The sequence below is a fragment of the Mesoplodon bidens genome (genome assembly GCF_964165515.1).
Source record: "Mesoplodon bidens genome assembly, chromosome: X".
NCBI classification, from domain to species: domain Eukaryota; kingdom Metazoa; phylum Chordata; class Mammalia; order Artiodactyla; family Ziphiidae; genus Mesoplodon; species Mesoplodon bidens.
The window spans coordinates 82,826,767-82,847,546 of record NC_138163.1 but is presented as its reverse complement, the minus strand read 5'-3'; the positions used below and the strand labels follow the sequence as shown (position 1 = coordinate 82,847,546).

At 51.6% G+C, this 20,780-nt stretch overlaps 2 protein-coding genes across 3 annotated transcripts in view; one reads left to right on the top strand and one right to left on the bottom strand.

The window, feature by feature from the left end:
• The window catches only part of EDA (ectodysplasin A), a 416,854-nt gene extending 410,205 nt beyond the window's left edge, over positions 1-6,649 (top strand). Inside the window, exons 5-8 of one of the 2 annotated variants that reach the window (XM_081221926.1) lie at positions 285-319; positions 1,246-1,297; positions 4,202-4,323; positions 6,123-6,649. In XM_081221926.1, the coding sequence (XP_081078052.1) occupies positions 285-319; positions 1,246-1,297; positions 4,202-4,323; positions 6,123-6,374 (461 nt within the window). In that variant the 3' untranslated portion in view covers positions 6,375-6,649. Of the gene's footprint in view, positions 1-284; positions 320-1,245; positions 1,298-4,192; positions 4,324-6,122 lie in introns of both variants that reach the window. The other variant, XM_081221925.1, reaches the window with a different exon arrangement.
• A 4,968-nt stretch (positions 6,650-11,617) lies between these two features.
• AWAT2 (acyl-CoA wax alcohol acyltransferase 2) lies at positions 11,618-20,710 on the bottom strand (the record flags this gene model as incomplete). The annotated part of the gene is given in 8 exon segments (XM_081223070.1): positions 11,618-11,673; positions 11,676-11,768; positions 11,987-12,186; positions 12,741-12,915; positions 13,144-13,348; positions 13,589-13,659; positions 14,025-14,131; positions 20,622-20,710. Coding segments are annotated over 8 exon segments (996 nt in total).
• Positions 20,711-20,780: the final 70 nt, after the last annotated feature.

The following is a 20,780-nucleotide window of genomic DNA, read 5'->3' as shown; positions in this document are numbered from 1 at the left end:
GCACTTCCCTTAGACCAGCGTTGGTGAGAGGCCAGTATCCCTGCTGGGTGCTAGGCCCACTGAAGATGCAGGTCGGGAGCAAGTAAGAGAAGGAAGGGGTGTCCTCTCCTATCCCAGTGCCCTGCATCACACCCTGACTCTCCCTCCATTTCTGAGCCCTGGAAAATAACACTCAGACAGGGCTTCACTACAGGGAGCAAAAGCCCAGTGCCACTGGCTGCCTAGGTGAGGAGTAAAGGAAGTAGAAAGAGCACGCCCTCTGACTGGCCTGTCCTATTTTGCAGGTGCTGCTGATAAAGCTGGAACTCGAGAAAACCAGGTTGGCTGGGAATTGCTCTCTTGCTGGAGAGGAGGGAAGACCACAGGCTAGAGCCACCCTTGAGTTTGCTCCCTATTAAATTTGCTGAGGCTTTATCTTGTGAGGAGACCCTGGAGGTTCTGAGGTTCTTCATTCACAGCCTCCTCCCATCTCTATGAATAGAAAAGCTTTGCCCCAGGGCCTGCCTTTAGCAAGGGAACTGAGTCTCCTCATGGCCATTTTTCCCCATTCCCCAGGAGACAAAGGGTCACCATAGCCACACCCAATAGTCAGCTGCCAGTCAGGCCTATTCACCTAGACCTCCGCCTCCCCGGCCACCCCAGACACCTTGTCGGCCCTCAGACCACCTGACATCAGCAGCTTAGAAGTTTAAGAGTATGTCCTTGAAAGTCAGCCAACCAGCTCTGGGTCAAGCCCAGCCTAGACTTCTGCCTCCATGGCCTGAAGGGCTCCTCCCTAGTCTCTGAGCTTCCTGATCCGTCTCTACTGGCAGGTTCCGCCGCTGAGCCTTGTCTCATCTCAGCCTCGCCTCACTACAGCTGTTTGGTCACGGCAATCAATCTACACAGCTGCACGGTGCTGGATGGCTTGCAGGGCATTTTATATTCGTCACCTCAGTTGATCTTCAGACATCCCTGTGAGAGAGGTCAGACAGAGATTCTCAAGATCCCCGTTTCACAGTTAGCGAAATGAGGCTCAGAGGCATTACATTTGGCTGAGGTCACCCAGCTATGACGTGGCAGAGCTACAAAATCATATTACCCTCCAGTAGAAGTGTGGTACTCGCATCCCAAGGAAGGGGAGAGGAATCAGAATTGGGATACAAATGAAGACTAGAAACCAGAGGTGGAATCCTGGCAACTGGTGGCTGAACAAGTATCCATTTCTCACAGTGACTACTCTCTCTGTCCTTCTCATCCTCCCAGCCAGCCGTGGTGCATCTACAGGGCCAAGGGTCAGCAATCCAAGTCAAGAATGGTAAGAGTCAAAGTAGGCTCTCTCCCTAAGGAGAGTTTCTCCTCCCCTTACCCCCAGCCTTCAAATAGTCACCCAGCCTTGTTCCTCCCAGGCCCCTGAGGTACCCTTGACATTAGGAGCCATTCTCTACTCCATTTTGCCCTCTGCTGGCTGTCCTGAGTCATTGCTTGCCCTAAGGTTACTATAAATTGCATTTAGAATCGCTGATGAGGAAGCTGAAAGGGACTTGAGACATTGTCTAAACCAGGGATTCTTGGGAGGTGGAGGCTGAATCAGAGTCACCCTTGGGGATATGTGTAGTTTTATCACCATTTTCACAATACAAATTAGAGAAAGTAGAACGACATAAAATCGAATCTTCTTGTCTGATGGGTCTACACAGAAAATGGGTAGAGGAGGCATTTCTCTCAGGGAAGTGGGGGGCGTGTTAGACTCTCCAGGGAGTATGAGATGCTAGTGTCTATAAAAAAGGGGGATGGATTTCAGGAGGTTAGCAACCCTAATTCAGTGTAATCCCTGCACTTAAAAGGTGGGGAAACAGAGTGCCAGACAAATTGGACAACACCATACTAAATCTACTGCCTTATATCTGTATGGTACTTCAGAGTTTTCAACACACTTTCTTTGTCTTTGATTTGATTTGATCCTCACGCCAAAGGTAGGCATTAGCTCCTTTTTACAGAGACAGAAATTGAAGCTCAGAGAGGTTAATTAACTGGCCCAAGATTTCTGTTAAGTGTAGGAGCTGGGATTCAAAACCACATCTGTCTGACTCTCTCCACCGCACTATGCCACTTCAGAGATGCGTGTGTATACTCCACTGAATGATTAGCTTCATTTTCTTCCTCAAAGAGACCTGAACGTTCATTAAAGAACAGCGCTTTGAAATAATGTCCAGTCCCCAGGGTGCACAAAGCCTAAAATGCACGAACCCCCAGGAGCCTCGGGAAGCAGCAAGCCAGCCAAGATGCCAGACGCTTACTGGGAGGGGCTGTGAGTACAGAAACAGTAAATGAAGCTTCAGAAACCTGCTGCATGGGGACAGCTTCTAAGAGCCCAGTCAGTCCTGAACTGGCTGTGCCCTGCTTCCTTAATGATCGGGCTTGGCTACATCCTGGAGAGCCACCAGGATGCCTGACTCAATCACCTCAGAAATATAAGTAGGAACAGAATGGCACCAAAACCTAAGCAGTCCTTCTGGGACCAAGTACCTTGGGCCCCAGGGCCCTGGATGGGCCATGATCACCATCTGTCCAGGGAAGGGTGAGACAGGCAGGAAATAGATTTGTTTGGGTGTCTCGATGGGTGGCCTCAATGTTTATGCCAGAAGCTACTGATTTTGCTCCCACCACATAACAAGACTGGTTCCAACCCCTCTGGGCCAATCCCCAGTAGTAGTCTCTGCTGATCTTTAGTTCCAACAGAAGCAAGAGTGAGAGCATCAGGGCTTCCCTGGTGGCTCAGTGGTTAAAAATCCACCTGCCAATGCAGGGGACACGGGTTCGAACCCTGGTCCGGGAAGTTCCCACATGCTGTGGAGCAACTAAGCCCGTGCGCCACGACTGCTGAAGCCTGTGCGCCTAGACCCCGTGCTCCGCAACAAGAGAGGCCACCGCAATGAGAAGCCCGCGCACCGCAACACAGGAGAGAGTAGCCCCCGCTCGTCGCAACTAGAGAAAGCTCGCGCGCAGCAACAAAGACCCAACACAGCCAAAAATAAATAAATTAAAATTTAAAATAAAGAGTGAGGTCATCAGGGGTAGGAAGATACCATGCAGAGCGGTCCTCCGTGAGGAGTCAGAGCCAGGGCATCTCCTCCAAACTCCTATCCCATCTGCTTATCACCTTAAGGGAAGATGGGCACCTTTTCCAGAAGGCCAGTTTCCTTACACCTCAGAAAGGCAGACCTCCTGAGACTAGCCAAGGATGGACTTTCAAAACATATTTTCTTGAATTAAGAATGGATGGTTTTGAGGCGAAAAGGCTCCCTAGGCCTGGACTCCCTCCTCTTGAGGTGGGAAGGAACATCCCCCTTGCTGCAAGATGGAAAGGGAAGCTTTTCCTCCTCCCTCACATGCCAGCCCCCACCGTCCAGCCCAGGTGGAGTGACTGACCCTCTGCCCCATACGGGGTATTACTGAGAGACATGCTTTGCTGGGGTGCCTCAGTGCCCAGACACCCTCTCCATCCCTTTGGTTGGTTCTAGGGCTGCGTTGCGGTCTATCCCTCACTCTCATAAGGATCCCTCTCCCCTACAGGGCTTTATTACTGGTGGTCACTTGCTCCGGCTGCCATGAAGTCTGACTCACACCTGATCCCTAAGGTTCTCCAGGTAGACAGTGCCTTGGGCCGAGTGGTTTCCTGGGGGCCCAGCGAGGCTTTCCAGAAAGGAGTGGTGTGGAGGTACTATAGAAAGGAATCTCTTAAGGACAAGGAGAAAACCCCTGAAGCTATAAGACAGGAGAGGGATTCAGGAGCTATAGCTGGTGAGATGAAATGGAATAATAAGACCTAGCCTGCCCCTCAGTGTCTGGATTTTGCCTGTGCAGGCCCCAGAACAACAAAGAAAATAGGGCAGCGTGCCCGCCCTCTTCTTACCTCCCCCCCCAATTCCAGCTAGAAGGTGTTGGTTAAATATCCATCCAGACAGAGGGGTCAGGAAAGGAGAGAGGAGGAAGGACAGGCAGACCCCAGGGGCCTGAGGCAGGCCTAGCTGCCACTTTACAAACAGACCGCTTTCTCTGCTTCCAGATGCTGTTCTTAAAGCTTGGCCTCCTGGGCTATGCAGGTTGTATTGGGATGGGGCTGGGGGTTGTGCACGGCTTGATATTTCTTGTGTTTATTGCCCAGATAGTTCTGACATGTACTGAGTGACCGCCCTTCTCTCATACTGAGATCTTTCAGGTGGAGTGCTCAACGATTGGTCTCGCATCACCATGAACCCCAAGGTGTTTAAGCTACACCCCCGCAGTGGGGAGTTGGAGGTACTGGTGGACGGCACCTACTTCATCTATAGTCAGGTAGAAGTGAGTACGGTCTCAGGCCTAACTCTTCTTATATCCAGAATGCAGATCTCGTGCAGGCCACAGAGGGGCACTGTGGAGCCAGCCCAGACCAGCCAAGGGCTAACGTTCTGCTTTGGGCGGGGGGCGGCGGGGAGGGCGCACTGGGAGGGAGTTGAAAAGAGGGAGGAAAGAGAGAGTGGGCTGTCTGGGGTTTGTTCCTAGCCAGATATGATTGAAAAACTGGAAAGAGGCCCATCCCACGCCCTGCCATCTGATTCCCTCCTACAGAGCCCCAGGCCCTAGTTTCCCCACTGAGTTGTTTGGTTCTACTGCCAAACTTGAACTCTGCCTTAGTATGTATTCTTTGCAAGTCAGTTCCAGGGCTGCTGAGGACCCCTTCCTCCCACACTACTGGCTTTATAATGAAGACTGAGAGGGCCCCTTCGGACCTTCTCTCCACCTTAAAAAGATTTCTGTCTTTCCTCTTCTTTCTCCCATTTGTTTCTCTACCTTTCTGCTTCTCTGTAGTTCTTGCCTCCCCTCTGCTTGTCGTCCTCCCAGCCCTTTTCTCCCTCTGTTTTTGTCCTTGTCCTGGCCCGGGGCGCACTCCCCAGGTCGACCAGTGCCCATCCACTTCCACCCCTGTTGTTTGTTTCCAATGGGGTGGCTCCTCAGAGCTAGCGGTGGGCGTGCCTTGAGGCCGGGGCTTCTGAGGGGCGGGCAGCAAGCAGGTGGATGGACAGAAAGATGCTGAAGCCGGCAGAAGGGTCTCCCATTAGAGTGGCCGGAGAAGGTGGGCTCACGAGCATTTGCTGAGCCTACTGAGCACCTTGGCACAGCTTGGGTCCTGACCCAAGAGGCTGTATGGCACCTGAATACACTGCAGCCTCCTGAACAGCCTGTGGTGGGAGCAGCCTTCCATAAAGTGAGTTAGGGCAACAGATGAGTGTCCCAGTCCCCAGGGGTATGATCCCAATGTCCTAAGTGCCATTTGGTGGGGGTGGGGATCAAAGCTGGGGGTGGGGTGTGAAGGATAAGGGGAGTGAAGAAGAGAAAAATTAATTTTCTGGGCCTGGGAGAGAACTGGGAGTGGCCACAGGCCTTGTACCCCACGCAAACTGGGAAAATGCCCTGGACATCATGCCACTGAACACAGCTTAGCACTTCCTTCTGGCCACGAAGTTAGTTTTGCCCTTCCACATTCTTTATCTCATTTATGACGGATAGTTCTCCATCCCTCTGCATCTGTTTCCTCAGTCATCAGACGAGAGTGCCAAGGGGCACTGGGAGAATCAGTGAGAGAAATTCAGCCGCAGGGGAGTGGGGTGCAAGCGGAGAGAACTGAAGAACTCACAGATTGTTCCTGTGCCCTCTCTGGGGAATCAGTAACTGCTAAGTTTATCTACAAATGGTCCCTGGGGCTGGAAATTGGAAATTGATTCGCATTCGTTTGTGTCTGTAGCACTGATCCAGCACCTAATGTGTGCCGAGAACTGTGCTTCACGCCAGGGTCAAGGAGGGCAGGGGGCGGGGAGGGGGTGCTGGGGGAGGTAAAGGGGTGAATGAGGCATGGTCCTGGCTCTCGCAGAGTCTCCCACCCATGTGCTGTTGAAAGAGGTTTGCTTAACCCCCTGAGCCCAATGGAGGGGAAGCAGGACAGCGAATAAGCCTGTCGCCCCACCCGTCCTGTTGGCCGACTAGCGTGCCTTCAAGAGGTGCAGTGGCAGCTCGCGTGAGCAGGTCGCGTCTGCTGGTCACCGGGGAGGGCCCACCTTCTCCTTCCGCTCGCCCCCAATCCCTTCTCGTTGCCTCTCCCCCAGGTATACTACATCAACTTCACTGACTTTGCCAGCTATGAGGTGGTGGTGGACGAGAAGCCCTTCCTGCAGTGCACCCGCAGCATCGAGACAGGCAAAACCAACTACAACACGTGTTACACGGCGGGCGTCTGCCTTCTCAAAGCGCGGCAGAAGATCGCCGTGAAGATGGTGCACGCCGACATCTCCATCAATATGAGCAAGCACACCACCTTCTTCGGGGCCATCAGGCTGGGCGAGGCCCCTGCATCCTAGATTCCCCCCCCCTCCCCAATCCCGTTTTGCCCTTGCCCGTGCTCCTACCCCAGGTTACGGAGCCGGGACTTCCAGAACCTCTCAGTGCTGCTGTGGAGTGAGGTGTGTGGGTGTAGCAGCCACAGAGAAAAATGCCCCAGTGCTGTTTATTCCCCGGTGACTCCAGGATGACAAGGCCTGCTTGACTTTCCAGAATGAGTGAACAGGACATGAAGCAGAACCTTCCTCCTTGGCTCCGTGTTGACTGCTTCTGGCATGACTCTTCAACCTCGAGGTCCCGGGTGTCATTTTGTTGCACTAAAGTGAGGGGCTCAGGCAGCAGGCGAGAATTAGCAAAGGTGCAGCCCAGACTGTGGGGCAAGCCTCTGACCCCGAAGGGTGGGGAGGGGGCGGGGCAGGAGGGGAGCATTGCAACCTAAGGAGAGGGGCAGGGAGGGAAAGGCAGGTGCTTGTGGCAGAGCCACGGGGAGAAACCTGCCAGCTGGTTTTTCCACTCTCGCTGAGCCGCGTCCCGGCAGCTGGCAGGGCTTTGAGGACAGGAGGTTTGCTTTTCCTTGGAGCTATTGCAGGGCACGGCCAGAAACCTGCCTGCATAAGAAACAGAGGCCATGCTTGGGGCCACATGTCTTTCACTTTGTTTACAGCTGTGCTCCAAGCTCAGAAGACTCCTTGGGTCCCCCCCAATTGTCCCCTTCCCAACCTCGCGAGAACCCCTGTTTTCTTCCTCCCCAGAGCCTACCTCTGTCTGAGACAGGTGCCTATCCTGGGACCTGTGTTTATGTGAGTCTGGGATACTCTTTAGATTACCTGGGCACAAAGGAAATTTTCCATTTATTAAGCAACACAAATATTCATCTAGTCGAGTCGTGTCTGGGGGCAAAGGGTTGGACTGGATGACCTCCAGAAGTTCCTTCAAATTCTAATATTTAGGCAGCTGCCAGGCTAGCCTGCTAACATTCCCAAACCCTAGACTGACCCTGGGCCTCGGCAAGACAGAGCTTTTCTACCTGACCTGGAAAGGGTAAGAGCTGAGGATAGGACAGGGTTTTCTTCAAGTGTGTTGCAACCCAAGTGGTCATTAGCCCAGGCCTTGTCTGAAAGGACAGCAGCTGATGCCCTACTAACCACATCCCTCTTTCTTCTCTCTGGCTCTGGAAAACCACAGCACAGCAGAGTCACCATAGATTCCAGGGCTGCTCCCCTGAATCCAGGCTCAGGAGGAGGCAGCGTCTAGGCACGGGGCAGGGCTCTGCCCTCTAGTCAGACCCAAAGACACCTGCCCCTGCAACCCCAAGCTTCCCATCAAATCATATGACAAGATCATTCAAGGGCCTTATTTCTAACTGCCTGGGCCCAGTCTAGGTGCTGGGTCTAACCCAAAGCTGGGAGGGCCAGTCTTGTAGAATCTGCTACTCTTACTCCTGAAACAAGTTTCCTTTTGAGGAGAGAGGGAATAAGCTCCTTCAGGCAGCTGAAATCCACCAAGAACAAGAGGTACTCATTTCTCTGCTGTGCCTTCCCTTTCTAAGCAAATACACTGCTTGACCCTTCAAGGGTCAGGGCAAGAGGGGGTGAGCTACGCCACCATCGTCTGGTTGCTAGTGACAGCCTTGCCACCCCAGCTGAGGCGAACTTGAGGCATGTGTTTGGCCCCAGCTCCTATAAAGTGCCTTAGACAGTCCTCAGTTATAGCAGGATCTGATGAGAACGTCTCCTTAAGGTTTGTAAAGTGCTTTCTCTCGTATCTCCTTTCATAATATTACCAATCCCATTGTTTAGACGAGGCTCAGAGAGGTTAAAGTGCTTTGACCAGCTTAAGTCACAAACCTGGGGCTTTCAACCAGGTCTGATTACAAAGCTATTCTGTTCTGCCCCAGCATTGTGTTGAATTTGGAATCTAGAGAGAACCAATAAAAATGGTAATATGGAGCTCAAATCCTTGAGGGACCTAGGGAGAAACCCAAAGAGGCTAGTTTTCATTCCTTGATGGTAACGCCTCTTCTCTTGGCTGCCAGGGGCTCTGGGGCAAAAGAGTAGGCAATTTCTTTGGAAAACACCCATCAGCCTTAGAGCTCTTGTGTCCAGAAGAATCATCTTGGTACCATGTCCAAGCAGCAGGCCTCCAGTACCCACAGAATGGATGCCCCTCATGTTCTTTCATCCACCCAATAAACCAACCAACCATTGTGTATGGAGCCCCAACTGTGGACAAGGACCTCCTCGGGTTACCCTTCAGCCAGGTTATAGGAACTAGCCACTTCCTACAGCTACTAAGTGACTCCTTATCTCTTTCTGCCATACCACAAAGACCTCTGTACTACCAGGATCTCTCAGGGATGCAGGGAAGACCTGAGAGAGGTCTGGTTCTAAAGCCAAAAGGGTGTGAGATGAAGGAAGGAAAAGGCTTCTTCATTGTTCCCCTAAAGGAACATTCTGACATCTACCCTATTCTCCAGATATGGAGGGGATTAGAGGGGAAGTAGGATTCGCACAGGACTCCTTTATTCATTGCGACCCCTCAAAAGGAACCCTGGAGGGAGAGGGGTGATGAGGGAAGCAAGAAGTAGCCCTGTTGCTGCAAAGTTATGGAAGCAGTTTACTCTTAAGAGAATGTGGAACTAGATTCACACCTTGGAATTATGCCGATGTGGCTTTTCCAGAAGGCCAAGGCTAGCATAGAGAATGGGATGAGGACATTTGTGAGCAAGTGGATGACAGAGGTTTGAAGGAGAATTGCATGGCGGGGGCTTTGCCAGCTGCTTCGGCTTCAACAGCCAAAGCTAACACAAAAGGCAGCTGCTGAGGGCTGCTCAGCTACTGGTTCCTCGGAAAATGTTCTCTTTGCCTTATTTCCCCCTTCATCCACCCTGAGCCAAATTTCTTTTGACGAGCAGTAAAGGGCTAGGGACCCTGGAGGTGAACAAAGACTTTGAGCCACGTGTGAGTATGTGTGTTTTATGTAACTTGTGGTGGATGCAAATAGATTCAGAGAAACAGAGTTTGAGAGGCCCTTAGAGGGAATCTAGCCCAACCTACGTTCTACCCCATGTTACTCATGTGGAAACTGAGGCCCAGAGACGGAAGGCGACCTGCCCGAGGTGAAGGAGCCCCAACCTCCAGACTCAGCAGGGTGAGGGGGAACAGTCCATGTCCCACACGGCCCCCTTATTTCTACCACCCACAGACTCGAGGCTGGAAGTTCTTGGCCCCCATCAGGATCCCGGCCAGGCAGGGAAAGCATGGCCACAGCCTTGGTCAGAGTGCTTCCTTCCTCAGGGCACTCTCCCAGCTTCTGCCTCTGGATGGAAGGCTCCAGATGGGCCCAACACCACAGAGTTCTGAGGCCACCCTGGTGTTGCCTCAAGCCCCGTCCCTGCCTGGAGGCTTCCCTAGGCCATATGAGCACAAAGACGGAACTGGATTTTTTTTTTTTTTTTGGTAATCCTTTTCAGGACTCTCTCCAAGTGGAGTTGGGGTATGTCATTTCTTTAGTCAAAAAGCTTCCAGCTGGGGGGTGGGGGTGGGCTTTGTGGTGAGGATGGCCTGAAGCAGGCCCAGTGCTGCTTTGGGGGTCAGCATTCAGTGTGAGATACTGTGTATATAAACTATACATAATGTATATAAACTGGGATGTAAGTTTGTGTAAATTAATGGTTTATTCTTTGCAAATAAAGCTTTTTCCCCTTGTTCTTAAGATCGGCTTAAGCACTTCCTACCTGCTAGGTGCTTCTTTTTTTTTTGCTGTTGTTGTTCTGGTGGTGGTGCTGGCGGTTGGCCGTGCCCTGTGGCTTGGGGGATCTTAGCTCCCCGACCAGGATTGAACCTGTGCCCTCAGCAGGGAAAGCCCAGAATCCTAACCACTGGACTGCGAGGGAATTCCCACTAGGTGTTTCTTTGACACCACACATGAGCTTGGGGAAGGACCGAGGCACCCATTTCAGAAGCAGGAGGAAGGTGGTCTGAATTTCCTGTCAGAACGTCCCGCATCCTCTCTGCGCCCCAGCTCACACGCACCCATCCCCATCACCTAGGTCTTTTCCTGTAACCGCATGTCTGATAGGCTAGAGGTCCTGCAAAAAGGAACATTGTCCTGAGGCAAAGACACAGCAGGGAGTCACCCTCAGCTTGAGACCATAGCATCTATAACATTCTTCAGGCCTCAGCCCAAAACAGCTTTGGTAGATCCAGCCTCCAGCTCCCCATGATGTATCGTCCCATTTTGCAGATGAGGGGACCAATATTAAAGAGTTTAAGTAGCTCCCCCAAGGTCACCCAACTAGAAAGTTTACTTAAACTTTCAAACAACTGTTGACAAGGTCCTACACTGTAAACTTTCTTTTTTAAAAAATAGATTAGGGATTTCCTTGGCAGTCCAGTGGTTAATTCTCCACGCTTCCAACGCAGGGGGCGTGGGTTCAATCCCCGATTGGGGAACTAAGATCCCACGTGCTGTGCGGCCAAAAAATAAAATAAAATAACAAACTTTAAAAAATAAGAATAGATTAGAATGTTTTTTTAATTGGATAAACTTTCTTTAAACATTGAGATACCATGAAATTTAGGGCACTGCTTGCTCAGGGACAGGAAGTGTGCAAAATGGTTGGTGGAGGATAATTTTGTGTAGCTCTCCAGTTTACAAAGTTCAATCACATTCGATATCATCATCCCACCAGCCTTTGAGGTAAGCAGGGGAGGGACTATTTGTCCCATTTTACAGATGAGGAAACAGGCTCAGAGAAGACTGATCCAAGTCACAGGGCATGAAGGTGGAGGGGCCTAAAGTCAAAGCCTACTGGATCTCAAGGCCGCCAGTCCTGGAGGAGCCTTGATGCCAGAAGATGGGGCTGCTTAAGAGCTGGCGAAGAAGAGACAAGTGCAGGGATACTAGGCCCTCAGAACAGGCTGGGTGGGGTACAGGCAGTATCAGAAGGTGGGCTTTTTGTTCTGTGCCTTGTTTTCCTCAGTGCTGATGCTGAGTGGGCATGTGTGAGGGAGCTTTCAGGACCCCTCTCCCCTAGGGCCTTCCCTGGCTTTGGGGCCATCTCCTTGTAACCCCGAGGAAAAGGCAGAGAAGAGCTAGAAAGAGAGAAATGAAGGAGGAGGAGGGATCCAGAAAACAGCCCAACAGGCACCCACACACACGTACCTGTCACAGTGAGGACCGGCCGAATCAGGACTTTTGTCCTCCTGTTCACCTGTCTCACTCCTTCCAACCAGGCTGAGGGACCTCGGGGGGATGTCTGTCAAGTTAGCACCAGCTCCTGGGTCTCTGAGAAGCCAAACTTGGTCTTGTGCTGGCCAGTTTGTGCAGGGCATCGATATAGACCACATGGTATTTTATCACCGTCTCCTTGCTCGGGTTCTCAATCTTGGGCGGTGGTAGAGGCTTCCCAACTGCCAGGGGAGACGGAGAAGGGAAAGGGAAAGCATCAGAATGGCTCACTCTTCAGAATAGGCCGCAGCCCTCAAGCCCGGGTTCTCCCCACGCTTCCCCCACCCCTGCACTCATCCTGGCCAGTGACCCTGCCTCTGGACATGGCCAGAGCCAGGGTCCAGCCTTGGAACTGGATCCTGTGTACCAGATGAGGCTGCCAGCACAAGGGCCAACTCACCAATGGTGGTTACAGGCCGAGTGTAGGGCAGAAGGCCCCAGAAGTTCTCAATGAAGCCGTGCCCGTAGAAAGCACAAGGGTAGATGTGTACCATACTCTGGAACCACTTTTGGAGGCGATTAATGAAGCCCCCGGGAGTGAAAATCTGCTTTATGTAGAGTTCTGTCTCCCCAAAGGCGTAGGCAGGGATTAGAGCCACCCTGCAGAGGAAAAGCATGTTCTCTGATGGCCAGAAAGGTAGGGACCCTGCTGAAAACCAGACACGCTGACCACCAGTGGTCCCTGGGTCTCCCTGTAAGCTCCTCAGCCCCTAACCCAGCTGGGCCCAGGTCCAGGCTAGGTGGGAGGGCCTCATGGTCTACCCCAAGCTGCCTCTGGGGGCAAAGTAGCAGCAAGCTAAGGGAAGCGAGTCCCAGACCCTCCTGTAAACGCACAAGGTCTGAAACACTGGAAGCTAAGACCCTTTAGCTCACACGGTAATTTTGGCTTTCTCTGAGATAGGGTTGCAGCCAGTCACCTTTCACAAAGGGACTGGCCCAGATGAGATGCTAGTCTGAGGCAGATCAGGTTCCGGTTGGCCTGCTGGCCCTTCTTCAGAAGCAGAAATGCCTCTAGAACGCGACCCAGGCTCTACCCCACCACGGAAGCGGCTTTCCCCCTCCCTCTTTATATATCATTTCCTCAAAACCTCTTCCTCCTTCCCCACTGGGCTTTTGGAACCCTTCTCCCCAGTCTAGACCAGAAGTGTCCTTACCCATGCCGAAGGGCCGTGCGTACAAAGCCGGTGCGGTTCTTCAAGACCAAGGTGGTAGATCCTGGCAGGCTGTATCTGCACACAGCCAGGCCACTGACCACCACGATCAGCATGTTGCCTGTGCCTCTACGGATAAGCAGGAAGTCCATGGAGGACTGGCTCGCAGAGCAGGCCCCTAGTGGGCAGAAAAAACAAAAGATCATTGGTAATCTCCCAAACCTCCTAACTTTCCTCCCTACCTCTTCAAAGGAGGGGAGAGCCTCACATAAGGCAGCTGAACATATGGTAGCTTTTCAGACCAGAGGGGGTCACAGAATTGGCCTTGTTCTCACCCATTCACCCAACACCTCTTCCTCAGGGAGCCATTTATTTCTTTGGCTTTACATCCTAGGAGCCAACTCACCTGTAGACATGACATTTTCTCTGAGGAAAGGCACCCAGAAAAAGGCCCCCAGTGTGAGGATATAAGGAGTGATGCCAGGAAAGATCTTGCAGAAGCCTGACTTCTCTGTGGCAAAGTGGCCAAAGCATGAGTGGGACATGAGCCCATGAGGATGGCAGGCGAGGATGTAGTTGAGGCTGGGGGAGAGATCGTGAGTCTTCAAAAGCTGTGGAGGAACGTGGAGTCAAGAGGGGTATAGCCAGGGAAGAGGACGCCTCTTCTGGCCAGAGACCTAGAAAGGAAAGGGCTGTCATGTCTGGCTGGCCATGCAGGTAGCGTAACACACAGCTCCGGGGAGCGTCATCCACATGGGCCTCGATGTGAATGATGCCCCACCCTGACCCAACCACTGCCACTGGAGTCGGGGCTGGGCCTGGGGCCCAAGTGGAGATCTGCAGCTCCTCACCTTGAGTGGGAAGTAATCACAGTACTGTTTCCACAGGCACCAGTGCCTTACGCAGGTAAACCGGCAGCCACCTGAGAACAGAGCCAGTGTAGCTGAGCTTGGGCCACCTCCGTTGTCTTCAGAGCCCTTTAAGGCCTGCCTCAGCGTGCCCTCACCACCCCCTGCTGTTTCCTGCCCTCTTAATTAACACCTAGGCTGGTAATGAACATCTGGGCCAGTTTAGGACAGGCCTAGTTCTCTCCTGTACTAGCCGCCCCTCCCCTAGCCTACTCCAGTTCCTATCTGGGCCTCGCTGGCACCTTGAAAAGACCCCTTCCCTCACCTTCTCCAGCCCAGGCAAGGTCAGGCTGAAGGGCTGCCCGGAATTGGCCACAGTATAAGCAGAGAAAGAAAGAGCATGTGGTGGGTGGCAACACAGCCCTTGCAGGGCCCTCACCTCGCTCAGGGGTCTTCCAGTCAAAAGCCAGCCAGGTGAGCATGAGCACAGTGACAGGCCAGTATGGCGTGAACACTACCAGGTAGAGGTTGACAAGGATCACAGTGCTTACCGGAGGAAGCCCAGGCCAGAGTCAATGAACTGTGAACAGTCCCTCACACTTGCCCGCCCTCTGGGGCTCTGTCCACCCCCAAGGTCACACACCCCCTCAGCCAGGCTCACACGACACTCTTACCTCCTCACCCAGCACATGGCCTGCGTGCCTGTGGCACCAGCATCCCCGCTCTGGCCTTGGGAACCTATTTTAGGTCTAGAAGGCAAGGTGTTTTCCTCCCCCACTTTGCTTGACGCAGTTAGCCTTCTCCCCCCAGGACCTGCTCCAGCACCACTCTGGGCTGCATTCAGTGACAGGGAGCCAGCGGTGGGTCAGGCTGATTTGGCCACCAGAGGTTGGGAGTCCTGGAAAGACAGAGCCAGGAATAGTCTTCCTCCAACTCACATTTCCTTCTCCACATCTCTGCGAGACATCAGTGGAGGGAACACCAGAGAAAGAGTATACCCAACTTCAGACAGGTTTGGAGCACACGAGTTGGCAAACAAGAAACAAAGGAGAACCCACGCTGGGCTAGAATAAGGTATGGACCATGTTAAGCTCCAACAAGACAGGAACAATGTAGGTTAGAGTAGTTAGGACAGACTTCATGGAGGTGAGCACAGGGAGCCACGCTCAGGATTCTTACTGGACTCAGTTTTTTTTTTTTTTTTTTTTTCAACTTTTATTTTTATTTATTTTTTTATTTTTTTTGCGGTACGCGGGCCTCTCACTGTTGTGGTTTTTCCTGTTGCAGAGCACAGGCTCCGGACACGCAGGCTCAGCAGCCATGGCTCACGGGCCCAGCTGCTCCGCGGCATGTGGGATCTTCCCGGACCGGGGCACGAACCCGTGTTCCCTGCATCGGTAGGCGGGCTCTCAACCACTGCGCCACCAGGGAAGCCCTGGACTCAGTTTTTAAAACAGATGTGAATAAGACTGTGTGAGAGAAAGTGGGTCAAAAGAAAGTTTAGAAAAGACAGAAAATACTCCTAACTGAATGCGGCAAAATAAACACACGTTTTTATCGTGACTCCTTGCTGGAGCCTCATGAAAATTACCACAGGGATGTTTTAAAAGATAGAGATTCTGCAAGGAAAAGGAGAGACGCCAACGGTGGGCGAGAGCTAGCAGCAAAATGTTTGCGTTCTGGACAGCGGATGGAAGAAGGATTAACTGAGAACCAGAAAGTTGAAATGCAGTTACCTGCAAGGTGTATGCCCACAAGAGCAAGCCTGTTTCCGCTGGAGAATCTAGGAAAGACTCAGAATTTGGAACAACCAGGTGTCACAAAAAGCAGATGTGGGCCACGGGGCTTGATTGAAAGTCTATCAAAGAAGTAGTTAAAACCCCAGACCCCTTTCCCTCCACTACACAGCTGGGCGATGGGAGGATAATTCTCTGAAAAAATGAACCAAAGAGACACTAGACTCAGATACTTACACTGGACACAGCTAAGATATTCTATATGCAGCCAAATTATTAATCAAGTATGAAGGGAGAGTAAAGACAATCTCAGACATATAGTCTCAGAGAGTTTGTCTCCCACGTTCCTTTCTCAGGAAACGACTGGAGGATGTGCTCACCAAAATGAGGGAATAAAGCAAGACAGGATGGCATGGGATTCAGGTAAAGAAATCCAACAGAGAAAGGAAGTGAGCAGGGCCAGGACTAAGGTGAGGAGAGCAAGGTGCCTTGGGCCCAAAATTCAAGGAGACATTCACTCTCAGGGTCAGGCAAGTGCTGATCCAACACTTGTACAACACTGAGAATGAATACCTTCTTAGATTGTGCACCCAAGGTGCCTCACGGGCCCTGGAGGTGACAGCGCTGCATGAGACCGGACTGTAACAGGAGGATGCTGGGCTCCAGCAGCTAGGTCCCCAAGGAAATTAAAAAAACAGTGGGGGTGAGGAGAAGAGACTTCTAGATTCCCGATGTGTTTGTGGAGAGTGTGGGGATGAATTAGTGACAACTGATAGATATCTAAGAGATAACTAAAGAAATTTAAAATGAAGCAACTATCCCAATCAAAAAATGTACAGAAGACCTAAATAGACATTTGTCCAAAGAAGACGTACAGATGGCCAAGAAGCACATGAAAAGCTGCTCAAGTCCACTAATTATAGAGAAATGCAAATCAAAACTACAGTGAGGTATCACCTCCCACCCCTCAGAAGGGCCATCATCAAAATATATACAAACAATAAATGCTGGACAGGGTGTGGAGAAAACGAACCCCCCTACACTGCTGGTGGGAAAGTAAATTCGTACGACCACTATGTACCAATTTACAGCACAGAGACTGTACAGTACAGCACATAGGACAGTATGGAGAACAGTACGGAGACTCCTTAAAAAACTAAAAATAGAACTGCCATATGATCCAGCAATCCTACTCCTTGTCATATATGCAGAGAAAAACATGGTCTGAAAGGAAATATGCACCCCAATGTTCATTGCAGCTCTATTTACAATAGCCAAGACACGGAAGCAACCTAAATGTCCATCGACAGATGAGTGGATAAAGAAGATGTAGTACATATGTACAATGGAATATTACTCAGCCATAAAAAGGAACAAAGTTGGGACTTGACTTTTTCAAGAAATAAAGGGACACATGGGTCTAGTCCATGTTTCTTTTAGGTTTTGCTTGAACCCAGACAGAGTTGGGGACATCTTGGGAGGCAGTGTGGTCTCAGGTGGGGTGCCCTGTGGTGACACAAATCCTGGATCTGCCCCTTAGCATGAGTGTGACCACAGACAAGCCGTTGAACTTCACCAGCCAAGTGGGGATTACAACACCAGCTTCCGCCTTATCTTTCTCACAGACTACGTGTGAGGGTCTTCTCTCAAGGCCATTAGGGTCCAAATGGATACGATTCCATTGCAGACTCGTAGGGTGAAGAGCTGGGAAGGCTCTGAGGGACAAACCCTGGAACCGTCACCTCCTGGGAGCCCAGGCCCAGTGCTCTTCTGCCTGCTCCAGGGTACCTCCCCATACAGCCCAAAGTCAAGCTCTAATGAAGAGGCCTCTGGGACACTTCTCCGTCCTCACCCCCCTTTCAGCCACTCTCCCTCTCTGTTCCATCTGCCCCTCCTCCAACTCACACATACACCTGAACCCTCAGTCTCGCCTCCCCTCTTTCTCTCTCCCACATCTTCTGATCGTCAAGTCCTTCTAATTCTACTCCAATTTCTCGAATCTCTGCTCTTCTCCCGTTCACAATTACTTCTGAGCTGGCTGAAATCACCACAATCTCTGACCTGAACTAGAGCGACAGCCTCGCCCTATAATCCAGTTTGCTACCCAGAACTAACTGTAGTGATCTCTCAAAAACACCAATCTGATGCCGTTGCCCTGTGCCCAACCCAGTTATGGCTCCACATGGAAAAAGTCCAAACACTTTTCCATGGTTGATAATGCCCTACACAATCTGTCCCCTGCCTCTTTTGCCAGTCTCCTCTGTCTTCTCTCTCCCATTCATTCATTCACTATGTACTGAGCGTCAGTTCTGTACCTCTTACCCCCTCATCCCACTTAACCACTGACTACTTCTTGAATGCTTTACACTCTCCCCTCAGCCCAGCCTTGTCAGCTGTTGCCCAGTCTCTGCCCTGAACACTTTTCCTTCTTCATTTATTTCTTATTTGTCCTCTAAGAGTCAACTCAAATTTAATAGAAAAATGGACAAAGGTCATGAATGGGCCCTTAACAGAAAAAGAAATACTAATTGCTGATAAATACATGAAAAGATCTCAACCTCATAATTAACGAAGTTCAGAATAAGGCTCACTGTTGTTTACACCTGCCATTCTGGTGGTGGCAGAAAGGAGTGTGCGTGAGGCCCCTGTTCCCTTTCCTGCCAACTTGGTGGTCATCTCTGAAGCCACATTTTGCAGCCTCACAGTTTGGCGGGGCCTCCATCAGTCTGAACATTTGTGTCCACAGAGAGCAGAGACTCCCACCAACCTGTGTTGGATGTTTAACATGAACAAGAAATAAGCATGTGTTGAGTTAAGCCGATGAGATCTCCACATTACTTGGTTACCACAGCGTACATGGCCCAGCCCAATTAATACACTCTCACACGCCCTTTTTACAAATGAAGAAAACAAGACTCAGAGGAAATCAATAACCTGCTAAAGGAACACAGATAGTAAGGAGTACAGCTGGGATTTGAACACAGGCAATCTGCCTCAAAGACTGTGTTGTTTTTCTGTTTGTTTGTTTGTTTGTTTGCAGTACGCGGGCCTCTCACTGTTGTGGCCTCTCCCGTTGCAGAGCACAGGCTCCGGACGCGCAGGCTCAGCGGCCATGGCTCACGGGCCCAGCCGCTCCGTGGCATGTGGGATCCTCCCGGACCGGGGCACGAACCCGTGTCCCCTGCATCGGCAGGCGGACTCTCAACCACTGGGCCACCAGGGAAGCCCAAGACTGTTTTTAACATCCATATTTTTCTGCCCCTTGGCTATATGTGTATGTGCATGCACACTCATGCATGTGGTGAAATATATATACTTTTTTATATCCGTAATCTCTGGCTACATACACACAAACTATTAACAGTGGTTACCTCTGAGGAGCAACATTCTGGACAAGACTGAGGAAGGGGAACTACCAGCCTAAAGGCTCCAGCCCCCGACGTGGGCCTGGCCTGGGCTGGCCGTCCATAATGGTCATACTTCTCCCTCAACGCAGTGTCAGCTCCTAGGCCTTGGGGACCCTGCTCTCTCATGGGAACATGGTGGCAGTGAGGGGAGGCGGTGGTAATGAGGCAAGTCTGTGGAGATAGGACAAGAGCTCAAGAAAGGGGACTCAGCTCTCACTGAGGAGACGGCCTCAAGGCCTGGGCTGCATGGAGGGAGAGAGCAGAGGCCCGGCTGGGGCCCTGGTCCTCAGCAAGAGGCCATTCGGAGCTGACCTTTTTCCCCTTTCAGTCGAGAATGTTTATATACGCAGAAGGCCTGGCTTCCTCCTTCCTCTCTGGCCTAACATGTACTCTAGGGCCACGTCCACACCCAGACTCCCAGTCAGCAGTAAGTAAGGAGATGCAGGAGCTAGGGACAGGAGCTCATAGGCCAGAATCAGGCCCTTGTGGATTCAGCTCCCAGGCCAGCTCCTCCACTTGCTAGCTGTGCAGTCTTGGATGGCCCACTTGTGCTGCATGTACCTCAACTTCCTCATCTGTGCAGTGGAGACGATTAGGCATGTCAGGTGCTTAGAAGAGCGTCTGGCATGAAAAAAAAAGTGCAACAGATATTAGCTAATACTATATGAGTGCAAGCTATCATTATGTGTGTGTGTAGCTATTAGTGTGTATTGTTATGCATAACAATAGCTTCTACCTCATAAGGTTGGCAGGAGGCTAAAATGAAACCATAGGTATGCAAATGCCTGGCACAAAGTAAGTAGCTGGTACATATGAATTCCTTTCTCCTGGTCTCTTCCAGCTCTGATTGCCCATAATTCCTAGGTTAACGCTGCTCTTCTTAGCATTCGGGCATCCTGATACCCACCCCAGGCAGGCATCTGAGCCCCCCAATCCCTGTTCTCCAGCCCACTCTCCCTATTGACTGGTAAGTCCCAGGCTCCCAGGGCCCACCTGCATTCTTCCTTCCCAGATATCTTCCAAGGTCATTTAGGTCATGACCCTGCCTCCAGAAGAGTACTCACCTAAACCACTTAAAAAATGAGAATTTTGGGCTTCCCTGGTGGCGCAGTGGTTGAGAGTCCGCCTGCCGATGCAGGGGACACGGGTTCGTGCCCCGGTCCGGGAAGATTCCACATGCCGTGGAGCGGCTGGGCCCATGAGCCATGGCCCCTGAGCCTGCGCGTCCAGAACCCGTGCTCCTCAACGGGAGAGGCCGCAATAGTGAGAGGCCCGCATACTGCAAAAAAAAAAAAAAAAAAAAAAAAAAAAATTAGAATTTTGTTCCAGGCCCCCCCTCCCATAGGGATGGTTTGCTTCAGCACCTACAGTACCATAGCAAGCATCTAAGGAACTTTCACCAAGTATTTGTGGTGTGGATAGAAGGGGAAAATGGATGGATAAATGGATGAATTATTTTGGACAAGAGGTTTTCAGAGCTCCCTCTGCCACCAGGACAACTGTCTCACATCGATGGTCTGTTCAGGTCCCCAAGGTTGCAGCTAAGCCCATTTGCTTGGCAGGCCTCAGCGGAGCTGCTCCCCATCTTCCCCAGACATGCCTTCCAGGCCCCACTGACGACCCAGGAGGGCTCTCTACACACACTGGCCACAGCGCTGGCTCACACACACGTGCACACACATTCCTGCACAGGCAGGCACCCATACCCATGTGCGCACTCACAGATTCCACGCGGACCATGCCCAAGCGCGTCAGGCTAGAGGCCCGGGTGGCCAACTGTCCTGCTTTGCCTGAGATAACCCAGATTTCAGCATCGAGAGTCCTGCTAAACCCTATAAGCCCTCAGTCCCAGGCAAACCAGAACTTTTGGTCACCCTGCCAAAGGCCAAAGACTCACCGATAACCAAGGCGCTGAGGGCCCACTGGAAAAGAGCAAAGACCTCCAGGGCGGTCTTGAGGTCCTTCTTGGAGGGCAAGAGCATTATGGCCAGGGTCCCGGTGGCTCCCGGTAAGTGCAGTTGGGCTGGCCAGTCCCACCTGCTCAGGGGCTGG